Raw genomic sequence first — 16,832 nt, forward strand, 5'->3', positions numbered from 1 at the left:
AGGACAGAAGGGAGGCTCTATAATTGGGATGTAAAGCGAACATATAAATTAAAATAAATCAAAACAAAATAAAATTAATTAACAAAGATAACTGTCATAGGAAGTATACTTTGAGCAATTTCTGGAAGTGGGGAATGGGTTTCTAATACTTTGAGTATAAAATAAAATGAAATCAGGAAATTTGTAAGAAAATATGTGTGGATTAAAGACCTCAACCTAAAACCAGAGACATTAATCCAGTTAGAGGAAAAAGTGGGGAAGACACTGGAACACATAGGCACAAGAGACAACTTCCTGAACAGAATACCAACAGCCAAGGCCTTAACATCAACAATTAATAAATGGGACCTCATGAGGCTGAGAAGCATCTGTAAGGCAGGAGACACTGTCAAGAGAACAAAGCGACAGCCTACAGACTGGGAAAAGATCTTCACCAACCCTTCATCTGACAAAGGTCTAATATTCAAATTATATAAAGAACTCAGGAAATTAAACACCAACAAACCAAATAACCCAATAGAGAAATTGGGCTCAGAAATAAACAGAGAATTCTCGACAGAGGAAGATCAAATGACTGAGAAATACTTAAAAAAATGCTCAACCTCCTTAGTCATCAGAGAAATGCAAATCAAAACGACACTAAGATTCCATCTCACACCCATCAGAATGGCTAAGATCAATAACTCAACTGACACTACATGCTGGCAAGGATGTGGAGAAAGAGGAACACTCCTTCATTGCTGGTGGGAATGCAAACTAGTACAACCATTTGAAAATCTATCTGGCACTTTCTCAGACAAACGGGAATAGGGCTTCCTCAAGACCCAGCTATTCCACTCCTTGGAATATACCCAGAAGATATTCCACCACACAACAGGGACATATGCTCAACCATGTTCATAGCTTCCTTATTCATAATAGCCAGAACATGGAAACAGCCTACGTGTCCCTCAGTAGAAGAATGGATAAAGAAACTGTGGTACATTTACCCTATGGAACACTACTCAGCTATTAAAAACAAGGAATTTCCAAAATTTGTGGACAAATGGATTGAACTAGAAATTATCATAATGAGTGAGTTCACCCAGAAGCAAAAAGAGTTAAATGGTTTATACTCACTTATATCGAGACACTAGTCCAAGGGGTACGTCCCCATGAAAAACTTTACCTACAAGGAAAGTGGGTCAGAGGGGAGGACAGCCTATTGAGACTTTAAGTATGAGAAGCCTGGGAGGATGAGGAAATAGAAGGATCCAGAGGGTCCTGGAAAACTACAGGCAGGTCTGGGCCCTGGGGTCCTCCTAAAACTATGGCACCAGCCAAGGAAAATATAGGCAGTAAACTTTGAACCCCTACCCAGACTAGCTGATGGACAGGACATTCTCCACCATTAAGTGGAGAAGGAGATTTGACTTTCACACAAACTCTGGTGCCCCATATTTGACCATGTCCCTTGGATGGGGATGTTTGGTGGCACCCAGTGGAAGGATAATAGGTCACCCAGAAGAGACTCGATACCCTATGAGCATATACAGGGGGAGGAGGTTCCCCTCAGTCACAGACACAGGGAAGGGAAATAGTGGGGGGAGCAGGAGGGAGGGAGGAATGAGAGGATACAAGGGATGGGCTAACAACTGAGATGTAATATGAATAAATTAATAATAAAAAAGGGGAAAAAGAAACTAAAAAAAAGAAAATATCTGAAGCTTAAAAAATTATAGTGAGTGACAAAGACAAATGTCACCTGTTCATTCTCATAAGTGGATCATAACCTTGAATAGTTAGATTTTATTGATTAATCTAGAGTCTGTAAAGGGAGATAATAGGAAAAGCCTGATGGCAGAGGGATTGAGAAGAAACCTTAAAGATGGGGGGAGATATCAGAATGTGTGAGATGTGACAGTACACAGTGAGAACACAAGGGACTAAAAAGTTTAAGTAGTGATTGGGGAAGGAATAGGGGATGAACCAGGAACCGAGAGAGGAGGAGATGCTGAGTACCCAAAAGTAAGAGTATTTGAAGATAAAACTATGGAAACATTATTTTCTAACTCTATTTTAAAAGCAGAATCAATGAAGCTTGTTGCATAGTGGCTAATGCTCCTCTAGAAACCACAAGTTATAAATGAAACATTCTAATGTCATGAATATTACCCATCATTATAAGAGACGCTCCAAAGGCACAGATCTATATAGGATAGCTCAAGCTTTCTTTTCTTTTCTTTTCTTTCTTTCTTTCTTTTTTTTTTTTTTTTTGCACACCTGAACTAAGTCATAAATACTATTGTCAAAGACACCACACCTTTTAGTTGAAGAGCATAGAGAAATGGTGGTGGAATTCAGCTGACAGTCTCCTCCTGGCTGGCTAGCTTTCACGAATATGAAAGGAGCTCTGCAAAGCCCTGATGGTGAGAAAAGTTATCAAAAGTCATGTTCATCTCTGGATCTCATAACCTATAATAATATCTACCTGCTTGGCAGGATACTAACTGATAAAAAATTCCTTATTATAGGACTAACATAGAACTTTCTTCTTAAATATATGATCCACCTCCTGGAAGAACCTAGTATTTGGTTCCATGGTTAAGGAAGTCATACACACTATGAGGTAATTTATAACTAGGGTTTTGATGAATAAACATGATGACCAATTGGTTTCTAAACTTTATGCTTATATCTATAGTTTAGTGATGCTGTCAGCCTTCATCAGAGAAATTTCTTTTTGTAGAAGATGGTACTTAACACAGAGGCTCAAAGCTCTTCAAAGTGCTATGGATAACTGGGGTGCTCATACTTATCCTCAAAAGGCAATGTACATCACCAATTCATGCTCAAGGGACATCTCAAACAGGGTGCAGAAAGAATGTAAGAATCAAATAATAGAAGGCAAACCTGGATTCTGAGCATTATCACTGTGTTCATGAATCGACTACTGAGGTTGCCTGCAGAAGCCTGGACACATCAACATTTCATCTTAAATGGAGGAGGCCCTGATGAGTTCATACTCTTTACTAACATTCAACCAGCAGTTAATAGCTGCTGGGAAATTCTGGAATTATCTCCAGTCTCATAGTCATTGTCAAACTATGTTCAAGTACATAAGCCACATCTCACACTCATGCAAGCAAAGAAAATTACCTCAGTGTGTCAAAAGAATTTCAGCAGGAGGAGGGTTGCTTAGAATAAGAGATTCAGTGCTAAAGGGAAGAGAATTGGTAATGTGAAGAAAAATATTATATTATTTATGTTTTTAAATTTAAATATAGGCCATAAATGAAAAAAGCAAAATGAAAAAGAATGAATGGCATAGGGAAATTTTGCGATGACATTGAATGAATACAAATATATGCATTTTTAGAAAGAAGAGAAAACGGTGTACATACAGAACACACAGTTAATAAAATACTATCTAAACATCCAGATCATGGAATCTCAAAGTCTCTCATTTAAATTCAATTCAAAAGACCTGTCCAAATGTTCAAATACCAAAAAGAAAACACACACACACACACACACACACAAAAAAAAAAAACAAACAAACAAAAATGAAAACATCCCTAAGACTTTAAGAGAAGAGGGACGGACACAAAAGGAAATTCTACTAGAGTGACATTAATTTCATAGTAAGAATATAACAACGAGGAGATACTTGGGTAATCTAACCAAAATTCCAGCAACAATTAAGAGCAAAAATTTCCCTTTCCACTTCCCCACCCCAAACTATAGTTACTAGAAAATTTCAGAAGTAAAAGAAAATATAAACATTCTCCAAAAACAAGAGTGTTAACTTAACCTGAACATAAGTTTGCATTAAATTTAATAAATTTATACAACTATAGAAGGAAAGCATTAATTTTCATCAATACATAAAAACACAAAATGACAAGAAAATTGAAACCATTTTCAAAGAAAAAATGGAAATACTAGCATAAATATGATCCTACTCATCTGTAACTCCGTGTACAATTTGAAATAAAAACATGGAGTCAAGGTAGTTACAACAGTTGGAGTGAGATAAAAATCACTATTTATTTGTCAGAAAAGAAGGACTTTATGAGTAAAATATAATCTGTATATTTGGGAGTCAATGAATGTATTTTACACACTTAAGAAACAAATGGAAGTAGGATATGCAATATTTATATTAATACAATGTAAACTAAGTTAAAACCATGAAATGTGTCAAATGAAGTACACATATAGTTACAGAAGATTGTTTATTAAGGGAATGTGTCTCAGTTTCCTGTCTGTTTACTGGATAGTGCTGACTGACAAAGGCATACAAGGTCTCTAGGATCAGAATGCGTTTTGACTCAGGTTTACCCACCATCATTCCTGGTTGCAGAGGGGACACCTGTTCACCATTCTCCTGAGACAAATACAATATCATTGTTATGAAGCCAATGAAGAAAAAAATAGCAATGAGATGCACATGCCGGCAGGTGCAACCCTAATCTGGAGTTCCTCAGCACTTCTCTCTGTCTCACATGTGAGTTACACATTTGGCAGCTGGCATCACGAGCAAGGATGTTTTTGTTATACCCTGTATCACTGTGGGAGGAGCATGAGTATGTTGAAAACAGTAATAAACTCCCAAATCCTCAGGCCCCACTCTGCTGATTTTGAGTGTGAAATCTGTGCCTGACCCACTGCCACTGAACCTGTCTGGGACTCCAGAAAATCGGTTGGAAACCAAGTAGATGAGGAGCTGTGGAGACTGGCCTGGCTTCTGCAGGTACCAATCCAAGTAGGTGTTTCCACTACTAGCTAGGAGGCTCTGACTAGATCTGCAAGAGATAGAAGCTGGATCTCCAAGGCTGACAGGCAGAGAGGCTGGAGTTTGGGTCATCACAACATCACAACTGGAGGCTGAAATAATGACAGAGAAGTACAAAGTTATGGACACACTTCATGAGCAATCTTTGTGGTTTCTTTTTGGATAGTTATTTTCAAATGAGGTATTTATTTTAACATACAATTATTTATACACTAATTTTATCTTTTTATCACAACGGGTGAAATGAAGGATCTAAGGGCATTCTAGGCATAACTCAGAATTTCTCAGTCAATCCATGTCATGAGCTTCATTATAAAACAGGTTCACTCCCAGCTGGAACCTCCTTCTCACAGATGTAGACATCACAAGCCCCGTCCTTTAGGATAAGTCCCATCTTCTTATAAATTGATAAAACAAATGTGATTACCAGGGGAAAACAGGGCTCATCCTATCTACCCATCTCCCTCTCTCACTTCCCTCTGTCCTCACCAGGAATCCTGAAGAACATCAGCATCAACAGCAGAACAGGCAACTTCATTTTGAGGAGGCTGCTGAAGAGACTGGTCAGTCACTGCAAAGAGGCAACAGAGCTTTTATGTCAAACTAGCAAGGGTGGGAACCTCCCTAGGGAGCAATATGCAAAGGTCCTTGTTACAGCTACAGTTTAGATAAAGGGAAGAGTCTTTCATGCTTCTCATGATTGCAACCTCACAGAAAATATGTTCTACATAATGGATTAAAGAGGTAAAACAGAAAATGGTGCTTGATGGGAAAAGAACATGCTAAAAAAAACCTTCTGAACTCAGCCTATCAGGTCCCATCAGGATAGCATGCATCCCCTTTTCTGAGGGCTGCAGGGCTGCCAGGCTAGGGGAAGTGATCGCCAGCACTAAATCTTGTGTCATAAGCAATCCCCGCACTCATCCTCCTCCCAAAGTAGAGAATGAGCTGTGCATTGGCTACTTCTGAACAATGTCTCCAAGTTCTCTGCTTGTAATCTCTTGATTGGTGTATCAGTTTGAGCAGGCCCTGGGTCCAGATCTGTTGGCCTTGATGGTGCCCTTGTGGATATTCTGATCCTTTCTGATTCTTCCATCCTCCAACTCTTCCATGCAACTCTCATCACTTCACCAAGAGTCTGGCTAAAAGTACCAATATATGTGCCAATCCCCTACTGAGTTGAGTCTCTCAGAGAACATCTATGTTGGGCAAATATCCACTTGAAAGTCATTATATCATGCATGTCTTTCTGTGTCTGGTTACATCACTCAGGATGATCTTTTCTGGTTCTATCCATTTGTCTCACAATTTTAAGATTTTCTTGTTTATGACAGCTGAATTGTATTCCATTGTGTAAATGTACCACAGTTTCTTTATCTATTTTTAGGCTGAGGCACATCTAGATTGTTTTTAGATTCTGGCAATTATGAATAGATATGCATGGACATAGTTGAACAAATACTTGCATTGTAAGGTGTAGCATCTTTCAGGTATATGCCCAAGGTGTCATGCCTGGGTCTTTAGGTAACACTAGTTCTAATATGCTGAGAGAGTACAGATTGATTTCCAAAGTTCTTATATGAGTTTTCATTCCCAACAGTAATGACAAAGTGTTTCCATTTCTCTATATCCTCACCAGCATGTACTGCTATTTGAGTTTTTAATGGATTAAAGACCTCAACATAAGACCAGACACACTAAACCTGTTAGAAGAGAAAATGGAGAAGAGCCTTGACTTCATTGGTGCAGGAGACAACTTCCCGAACAGAACACCAATAGCTCAGGTTGTAAATTCAACAATTAATAAAAGGGACCTCAAGAAACAGAAAAACTTTTTTAAGGAAAAAGACACTGCCAAAAGAACAAAACAACACACAATGGGAAAAGATATTTACCAATCCTTCATCCAACAAATGGCTAATATTCAAAATATATGGAGAATAAAGAACTCAAGAAATTAAACACCATGAAACCAAATAACCTAATTTGAAAGGGGTACAAAGAATTCTCAACAGAGTAATATCAAATGGCTGTGAAACACTTAAGAAATACTCAACATCCTTAGTCATCCAGGAAATGCCAACCAAATCGACTCTGAGATTGCATATTATAGGTATCAGAAAGCCTACGATTAAAAAAATTAACAATTTAAATTAGAGAAAACCGCACTGCTCCTTGTGTGTATGTACTTTGTGAAATACACTTTCTTCAGTTCTGCCTTTGTGGCACAATAACTGGAGCATATGGGCACCAAGTCATCACACATTTGGAAAAGCCAAAGAGCATACTGAAATCTAACTTTAATAATCATAAACATTATGCACTTCTCACTATATTTCAAACAGTGAATATGGGTTCTGTATGCATCAATGGACAAAAAAAACAAAGTAAATTTTGGGTTGTTTGCATTAATATTTTTTAAAATTTTATTTAAATAATTTATTCAGATTACAGCTCATTTGTTATCCCTTCTGTTGTATCTTCCTGTTCCCCTCCCTCCTTATTTCATCCTATTCCCCTCCCCTAGGTCTGTGACAGAAGAGGACTTTGTCCCCTACTATAAGATCCCAGCCTATCATGTCTCTTCCGTATAGCCTGCTTACACTTCTTCTGAGTGTCACCAGGTCCCTCATCAAGGGGAAATGATCAAATAGGGGGGCACTAGAGTTCATGTTCTTTTCAGTCCTTGCTCTCCACACAATTATGGAGAATGTGGTGTCCATTGGCTAGATATAGATAGGGGTTCTAGGGTTATTGCATGGATTGACCTTGATTGGTACAGTAGTTTGAGCTAACCCACCTAGATCTAGTTCTGCCATCCTTAATGGTCTTCTTGTAGGTTTCAGGATCCTTGTAGTTCCCCATTTTTCCCTACATCTCTCACCTAGAATCTCAGTAGGAAGTCCCAGAATGTATACCAGTCACCAGCTAAGTGAAGACTTTCAGAGTATATCTCTGTTGGGCTAGTGTCCAATTATAAGTGACTATATGCCATTTGTATCTCTCTGGGTCTGGGTTAATTCACTCAGGATGATTATTTCTCCTTCCATCCATATGCTTGCCAATTTCAGGAATTCCTTGCTTTTAATAGCTGAGTAGTATTCCATAGTGTAAATGTATCACAGTTTCTTTATCCATTCTTTGACTGAGTGACATCTAGGTTGTTTCCAGATGCTGGCTATTAAGAATAAAGATGCTTTGAACATGGTTGAGCATATTTCCTAATTGTGTGGTGGACCATCTCTTGGTTTTATTCCAAGAAATGGAGTAGATGAGTCTTGAGGTAAACCTATGCCCAGTTTTTGAAAAAGTGCCAGATTGAGTTCCAAAGTGGTTGTATAAGTTTGTACTCCCACCAACAATCAAGGAGTGTTCCTCTTTCTCCACATCCTTGCCAGCATATGCTGTCACTTCAGTTTTTGATCTTATCTATTCTGATGGATGTAAGATGAAATCTCAGAGTTGTTTTGACTTGCATTTCTCTGATGACTAAGGACATTGAGCATTTCTTTAATTTTTCTCAGCCATTCACTATTCCTCTGTTGAGAATTCTCTGTTTAATTCTAAATCCCATTTCTTAATTGGTTTATTTGGTTTGGTGGTGTTTAATTCTTGAGCTCTTTCTACATTTTGGATATTAGTCCTTTGTCAGATGTAGGGTTGGTAAAGATCTTTTACCAGTCTGTAGGCTGTTGCTTTATTCTCTTGACAGTGTCTTCTGCCTTATAGAAGCTTCTCAACCTAATGATGTCCGATTTATTAATTGTTGACTGTAAGCCTGTGCTGCTGGTGTACTGTTCAGGAAGTCGTCTCCTGTGCCAATGAGTCCCAGGATCCTCCCCAATTTTTCTTCTAACTGATTTAGTGTCTCTTGTTTTTCATTGAGGTCTTTAATCCACTTCATCTTGATGTTTGTTCATGGTGATAAATATGTATTTACTTGCATCCAGTAAGATCAGCACCATTTGTTGAAGAGGATATCCTTTTTCCATTGAATAGATTTGGCTTCTTTGTCAAAACTCAAATGTCCATATATGTGTGGATTTATTTCTGGATCTTCAACTCGATTCCATTGGTCAACTAGCCTATTGCTGTGCCAGTACCATGTTGTTTTAACTACTGTTGCTCTATAGTACAGCTTGAGATCAGGTATGGAGATTACTCTGAGGGATCTTTTATTGTACAAGATTGTTTTAGCAATTCTGGATTTTTGTTTTTCATATGAAATTGAGAATTGAGTTTTTAATGCTTTTAAAAATTGTATAGGTATTTTGATACGGATTGCATTGAATCTGTAAATTACTTTTGGTAAGATTGCAATTTTTACTATTTTAATTCTCCTGATCCATGAACAAGGGATATGTTTCCATCTTCTGATGTCATCTTCAATCTCCTTCATCAGAGATTTGGAGTTTTTTTTCAAACTAGTCTTTCACTATCTTGATTAGAGTTGTTCCTAGATATTTTATATTGCTTTTGGCTATTGTAAAGGCTGGAGTTTCTCTAATTTCTCTGTATACAGGAAGGCTACTAATTTTTAGTTAATTTTGTATCCAGGGCTTTTCTGAATGTATTTATCAGCTGTAGGAGTTCTCTGGTGTAATTTTGGGGGTCACATATGTACACTATCATATTATGTGCAAATAGGCATAATTTGACTTCCTCCTTTCACGTTTGTTTCCCCCGATCTTCTTTTGTTGTCTTATTGCTCTAACTATAAGACCTATACTGCAGAGATATGGGGATAGTGGGCAGCCTTGTTTGGTCCCTGATTTTAGAGGATTTTCCTTGCATTTCCATTTAATTTGATGTTGGCTATTGGCTTGCTCTATATAGCCTTTATTATGTTTAGGTATGCTGTTTGTATCCCTTATGTCTCCAAAACTTTAAACATGAGTGGGTGTTGGATATTGTCAAATGTTTTTTTGGCATCTAAGGAGATGATCATTTCACTATTTTCTTTCAGTTTGTTTAAATGGTGGATTACATTGATGTATTTCCATTTATTGAACCATCCCTGCATGCCTGTAATGAAGCCTATATTTTCATAGTGAATAATATTTTTGATGTGCTCATGGATTCGGTTCGTGAGTATTTTATTGAATATCTTTGAATCAATGTTCATAAGAGAAATTGGTCTGAAATTTCTTTTCTTTGTTGGGCCTTTGTGAGGTGTAGGCATCAAGATGACTGTGGCACCATAGAATGAGTTTGGTAATGTTCTTTCCATTTCTATTTTGTGGAGCCGCTTGAAGAGTATCAGTGTAAGCTCTTCTTTGAAGACCTGATGGAATTTTGTGTTGAAACCAACTGGCCCTGGGCAGAATGACTGCTTCTATTTCTGCAAGAGAAACAGTACTATTTAATTTGTTTATCTGATCTTGATTCAACTTTGGCAAATGAAATCATCAAGATAATTGTCCATTTCCCTTAGATTTTCAAATTTTGTGACATATAAGCCTTTGACATAGGACCTTATGATTCTTTGTATTTATTCAGTATCTGTTATGTGTCCCTTATCATTTTTATTTTGTTTATTTGGATAGTGTCTCTTTACCTTTTAGGTAGATTAGCTAATGCTTTGTCTATCTTGATTTTCTCAAAAAGCCAGCTATTGGTTTTCTTGATTCTTTGAATTGTTCTCTTTGTTTCTAATTTATTGATTTCATCCCTGAGTCTGATTATTTCCAGCCATCTACTTATCTTTGGTGTTTCTGCTACTTTTTTGTCTAGGGCTTCCAAATGTGTCATTAAGTTGCCTATCTGAGATGTGTCCAATTTCTTTATGAAGGCTATTAGTGCTATAAAATTTCCTTTTAGCAGTGCTTTCAGTGTTTCCCATAAATTTCAGTATGTTGTTCAATCATTTTCATTGAATTTTAGAAAGTCCTTAATTTCTTTCTTTAGTTCTTCCCTGACCTAGTTGTCATTAAGTAGAGAGTTGTTTAGTTTCCATGTGTGTAGGATTTTTGTTATTTTTGCTGTTGAAGTCCAGCTTTAGTCCACGGTGATCTGATAGGATACAAGGTATTATTTCAATCTTCTTGCATCTGTTCAGGCTTGCTTTGTGACCTACTATATGATCCATTTTGGAGAAGATTCCATGAGGTGCTGAGAAGAAGTATAATCTTTTGTGTTTGGATGAAAAGTTCTGTAGATATCTGTTCGATCCATTTTATTCATGACATCAGTTAGTGTCATTATTTCTTAATTTAGATTCTGCTTCATTGACCTATCCTTTGGTGAAAATGGGGTGTTGAAGTCTCCAACTATTAATGTGTGGTGGCTGATGTGTGATTTAAGCTTGGTTAATATTTCTTTTACAAATGTGTGTGCCCTTGTTTTAGGAGTGTAGATGTTCATAATTGTGATGTTATCTTGGTTGACTTTACCTTTGATGAATATGAAGTGACCTTCCTCATTTGTTTTTGTTAATTTTGGGTTAAAATCTATTTTATTAGATACACCAGCTTGCTTCCTGTGTCTGTTCACTTGGAATACCCCTTTTTAGGCTTTTACCCTGAGATAATGTCTATCCTTGTGGCTGAGATGTGTTTCTTGAATGCAGAAGAATGTTCAGTCTTATTTATGCATCCATTCAGTTAGTCTGTGTTTTTTATTGGAGTATTTAGATCATGGATGTTGAGAGATATTAATGACCAGTGACTGCTAAATCCCTTGATTTTGATGTTGGTTACAGTAGAATGTTTATGTGATTGTTTTTTTATGACAGTATAGTTATCTATTTCCTGTGTTATTTTGGTTGGATTTTGTCACTTTGAGTTGGAGTTTTCCTTCTGGTAACTTCTGTAGGGCCAGATTTGTGGTTTGAATTAGTTTTTGTCATGGAATATCATGTTTTCTCCATCAATGGTTATTGATAGTTTAGCTGGGTATAGTAGACTGGGATGGCATCTCTGGTCTCTTAGGATTTGCAGGACCTCTCTAGTCCCTTTTGGCTCTTGTGGTTTCTGCTGAGATGTCAGCTGTAATTCTGATAGGTTTCTAATTATATGTTTCTTGGCCCTTTTCCCTTGCCATTTTTCATGTTTTTCTTTTTTGTCCTGTACTTTTTTTGTTTTTATTATTATGTGGCAAAAGGATTTTCTTTTCTGGTCTATTGTATTTGATGTTCTGTAGGTCTCATGAAGGTTTATATGCATCTTCTTCATTAAATGGGGGAAATTTTGTTCTATAATTTTATTGAAACTATTTTTGGGGCCTTGGAGCTGGGCATTGTCTCTTTTCTCAATGCCTATTATCCTCAAGTTTCATCTTTTCATGGTATCCTTGATTTCTTGGATGATTTGCATCAGGAATGTTTTAGATTTAGAATTTTTTTGTATGGTTGCTTCAAGTTCTACAATTGTATCGTTTACTCCTGAGATTCATTCATCCATCTTGTGAATTCTATTAGAGAAGCTTTCCTCTGCATTACTTGCTTTCTTCTGTAAGTTCTCTCATTCCTGGCTTTCTTCTGTCTGTGCTTTGTTTCCATTTTCATCTTCATATCTTGAACTGTTTTATTGATTTTCTTCATCTGATTGTTTATATTTTCCTAAATTTCTTCCGGTGCCTCTATAGGCTTCATTAATGTTTTTAATCTGTTTAGCTCCATCTTCCTGCATTGGCTTATGGATTTTATTTTTTCCTCCATTATCATCTTCATTACTAAGGATTTGAGGTCATTTTCTTGTGTTTCAATTTTGTTTGAGTTTCAGGATTGATTTCTTTGGCATAGCTGCAATCTGAAGATTCCATAATGTTTTGGTTTTTGTTGTTTGTGTTTTTACACTGTCCATTAGTCATCTTGCTGTGTCTGACATTGGGAGGTAGTTTCCAGTGTCCTTTACTACTTGTTGAGAATAGTTCATTGGTGTGTGTATATAGATCTCACCTGTGGGGATCAGGGAACCCTTCCCTGAATCAGGCCGGTGACTTGGTTTCACCTCCTGGGGACTTTACTTCACACCCTGAGCTCCCCACTGGGTCAGCAGAGGCTAGTGCTGGTGATCAGCAGCCCAAGGATCACTTCAAGGTAGTGTAGATAAAGCCCACTATCCTGCCTTTTACTGGGCTTTGAAAAATCCTGCCATTGGGCACTGGGGCTTTGAGGGCCTAGGCTCAGTCCACCCTAGAGTGGCAGAGCCCCTGCTGGATAGTAGGGGTTGCTTAGGATTCTGCCTGATTTGTCCTAGCCATGGGGCCTAGGTTCAGTCTTGCTTGAGAGAGTAGATACAGCCCCTTTGCTTGTGGAAGTGTCTGGGATTCTGCCTGATCCCTTCAGGTGGATTTAGTCCTGTCGGTCTGGGTGCACACAGGAACTTCTGCTGGGCTGTGGCAGCTGGTCAGGCTCTGCCAGAGCATATGGGAATTGCTCCCTGGGTTGGAGCAGGTGGCTAGGTTTCTGCCAGATCCCCTCAGGCTGGTTCAGTCCCTCCTGAGAGCATGAGAGCCCCTGCTGAGCTGTGGTGGCTGGCTAGGCAACTAGCAGATCCGTTCTGTCCAGATTGCTTCTGGTCAAGTTTACAGGAACAGTCTGATGGGATAGCTGGCTGGGTTTCTTCCCAATCTGCTCAGATCATGCCACCTTAGATCAGTCAACCCAAGTATGGGGCTGGAGTTTGTGTCCACAGCTGCCTGGGTTCCTGTGTGGTCCCTGGGTCCCTCTGTGGACTGCCAGGATTATCTGAGGTCAAATATATTCCAGATCCACACTCTCTTCAGAGCCCATTGGCCAGCAGACACTGATGTTGTTACTGTGTGGCCCACAGATCCGTCAGAGAAGGAGAGAGAGAGGGCAGATAAGGCATGCACACTCAACTGTACTGGGCTTTGGATAGTGTGCTTGTGTAGTTACCCACCCTTGGTGATTTCAGTGGACTCATGGGTTAGTCTGCAGTCACCCATTTTCCTGTATTTTCCCCAGGCCAGCAGCTCCTTTGTGTTTCACTGCCCACAGTTCACTCTCAGATACCAATTCCCTGATATATCACATGGCAGCAGCTCACAAGTGAGTATTGGTCCAGACTCTGGACACTGTGCACCCATCCTCCATGGGCAAGTTGCATGGCCAGAGGAAGGACCCACCTGTGCTCTGCACTTTGCGAACCCCTCTCACCTAGGTTTATTCAGGTCTTGTGGTCTGTAGCTCCCAGGTGGGTCCCTAGTCTCTGTCCTGCAGATCAGAAAACTTGCATGTTTGGCACCGCCATTTGTATCCCCCTCCTTTATGTTCTTTCTTAATGATAACTTTGAATATTATAACTTATTTAATCTATAATAATATGATCTTATTTAATACCAATTTAGACTCAATAATACAAATCTCTTTGGTCCAGCACAACTTCATTTCTTTCCCCATAGATATTTACTTACAATTTGCATTCATGTACCTCTCAATGTAGATTTATATCAATCATTTGTTTTTCAGTCATAGGAGAAAAAGAGAAGCTCAAATACATAAGGCTATTTATTTACTCCAGTTTTTACTTTTAATTTTACATTGTTATTTCTTTGTGCGTATTTTAGTTATCATGCCATTAAACATCATGCACAGACTCTTTTTTAAATCCCTGTGTACTAAAAGTTAAAAGAAAAGTATAAGGTATTTACCTTATATATGTACATATCTTAATTGTCCATTTATTTATAACTAAGTCTATTTCTTTGTGCATGCATTAATCACCTAATCTATTCATTAAATAGGTAGTATTTTAGTTATTAAACACTTGAGTAAGCTATGTTAATTTTTGCTTTGTTTGATAATGCCTACCTAGTATAATATAATATATAATATAATATTTCTAATATTAAATATTTAATTTCCTAAGGTTCCTCGTGATTTACTAGTTCCTAAATTTTATATTTAAGGAAAGGAGTAAACAATAATTAATATGAACATTAATATTTAATACTGTCAACTGGGGAAAAGATCTTAACCTCCAGAAAAATCTGTATGTTTTCTATAATAGAGAGACACAGCTAGGTTTAATGGTTTTTTACCACTTACACATTTAATTAGCACACAAAACAACAGGTTTTCTTTGGGTACTTTAATACATATTTGCTTTTGTCTATTTACACCTTAATTGTTCAACCTCACTTGCTTCCCTGTGTCCACATTTTACCATTTTATGCTACAACCGCCAGTATCACTCTCTGTACTTTACTGTTGGGTATGTTCTATTACCCATCCACCCTCAGTAGAACAGAATCATAACTTTTGCAGGAAATTATTTTATAGACTTTCCAGAGAATACCAGACTGTCAGCCTAAAGCTGTGTTTCCTCTTTAGCACTGTGTGGGGAAGGGTGATTTCATTGCCAATAGAGTGACCTAAAACAAATATATGCACTTATAGCCATTGTATTTTAAATTTAAAATACAGTGAAGATTATTGTCCTCTATTTTGGTAAAATAGTGCAAACAATAATGTATTGAAGAGTTACATTTTTGGTAAAAATACAATGGGCGATAAATGTGAAATCTATGCATTGGCCTAAGTAGCCACTGAAAACTGTATTTTAGATGAACAAATTTAATTATTAATATATCTGATCCAAAGAGCAAAGAAGTACTTGGTAAGGAGACACCTGCACCTTTAAACAGCATGGCCTGGGGTAACAGAGAGTGGAAGGAAACCAATACCATGGAGCAGCCAAAGCTGTGTGACTATGCATAACTAAAATCAGAGCTAGGGTGGTATCTCACATGCTTCAGAAAGGAAGACAAAATACACCTAACTTTAGATACCAAAGAAAACAGGGAACTGGACTAGGTAATCCTGAATAGAGAAAGAGTTACTTAACAATGGCAGTTTAGGCATAGATTCCATCCTTCCATATAAAGGATACTCATGTGACTGCTTCGCTCTTCAGCTTCACACTAAGGATGTGAAGTAATTTTACCAAAGAAGACTCTTCTGTGATCCCAGTAACCTGTGGCAAAGAGGAGGAGCTTGAAAACTTAATTGCAGTTTCTTTGATTGTAGCCTGCAGGCAAAGAAGTGAATCTATAAGAAATCAAGGCTTTTCACAACCAGTAGAAAGACCCTGTTTTTTCAGGGAGAAGGAAAATGTTCTCTGTGCTGTTGAGGTAGAAAGAAAGACTGAGCTTTTACAGAGATGCACTATGGCAGCACCTGCCTTCAGCTTTACCCAGCTCCCAATGATTTGCATGTGCCAGAGCACAACCCACTGCCTTGAGTACATTTAAAAAAGCCGGTCAAACCCTCTAGAAGAGTCAGTCCCTAACACAGCATGGAAATGAGGGTCTCTGTGCAGCTCCTGGGTCTGCTGATACTCTGGCTCCCAAGTAAGGATGGTTTGCCTTGGGAAAGCAACACTTTGACTAGTATTGCTTGTTTTTGAAGGTAATCCTGTCACGTTGTTATTAATTGCATGGGTGTTTTTTTTTCTTTATTCAGGTGCCAGATGTGATATCCAAGTTACCCAGTCTCCATCCTCCTTGTCTACATCTGTGGGAGAAAAAGTCACCATGAATTGTAGAGCAAGCCAGGATATTAGCAAACAAATGTCTTGGTATCAACAGAAACCAGGGGAAGCCCCTAAACTACTGATCTATGGTGCATCCACTTTGCAATCAGGAGTCCCTTCCAGGTTCAGTGGCAGTGGGTCAGGGACAGATTATTCCTTTACCATCAGCAGCCTGGAGCCTGAAGATGTCGCAGATTACTACTGTATGCAAGGTTATAGCTTGTACCACCGTGATAGAAGTAATGACAAAAACCACTCACAGAAGCAGAAGTGAGAGTGTAAGCTGCCCCAGACTCTTATTTCTTCTTTTATCTGATGATAGCATTTTCCATGTGCAGCCAGGATATGAGGGTAACCTGGAGGCTTTTGTTAATGGCACAAGGAGGTTTCTATGCACACAAGTCTCCATCATATCACCACAGTTTTAGGGGTATGGAAATACATGTCATGATTTCTTAATAATAGATGTCTACACACCTGACATATCTAGGTGTCAGTTGAGATACATAAAGGATAACAGAAGCCATCCTAAATATTTAAAGAAGTGATTATTTTAA

At 38.1% G+C, this 16,832-nt stretch overlaps 2 gene segments (V, D, J or C); one reads left to right on the forward strand and one right to left on the reverse strand.

Moving 5' to 3' along the window:
- Positions 1 to 4,737, reverse strand: part of LOC127186512 (immunoglobulin kappa constant-like) — a 670,804-nt gene extending 666,067 nt beyond the window's left edge. Inside the window, exon 1 of the C gene segment in view lies at positions 4,662 to 4,737.
- Positions 4,738 to 16,024: 11,287 nt separating this feature from the next.
- Positions 16,025 to 16,607, forward strand: LOC127186511 (immunoglobulin kappa variable 1-39-like). The segment is given in 2 exon segments: positions 16,025 to 16,093; positions 16,206 to 16,607. Coding segments are annotated over 2 exon segments (399 nt in total).
- Positions 16,608 to 16,832: the final 225 nt, after the last annotated feature.

This window comes from Acomys russatus, unplaced genomic scaffold (genome assembly GCF_903995435.1).
Source record: "Acomys russatus unplaced genomic scaffold, mAcoRus1.1, whole genome shotgun sequence".
Taxonomy (NCBI): Eukaryota; Metazoa; Chordata; class Mammalia; order Rodentia; family Muridae; genus Acomys; species Acomys russatus.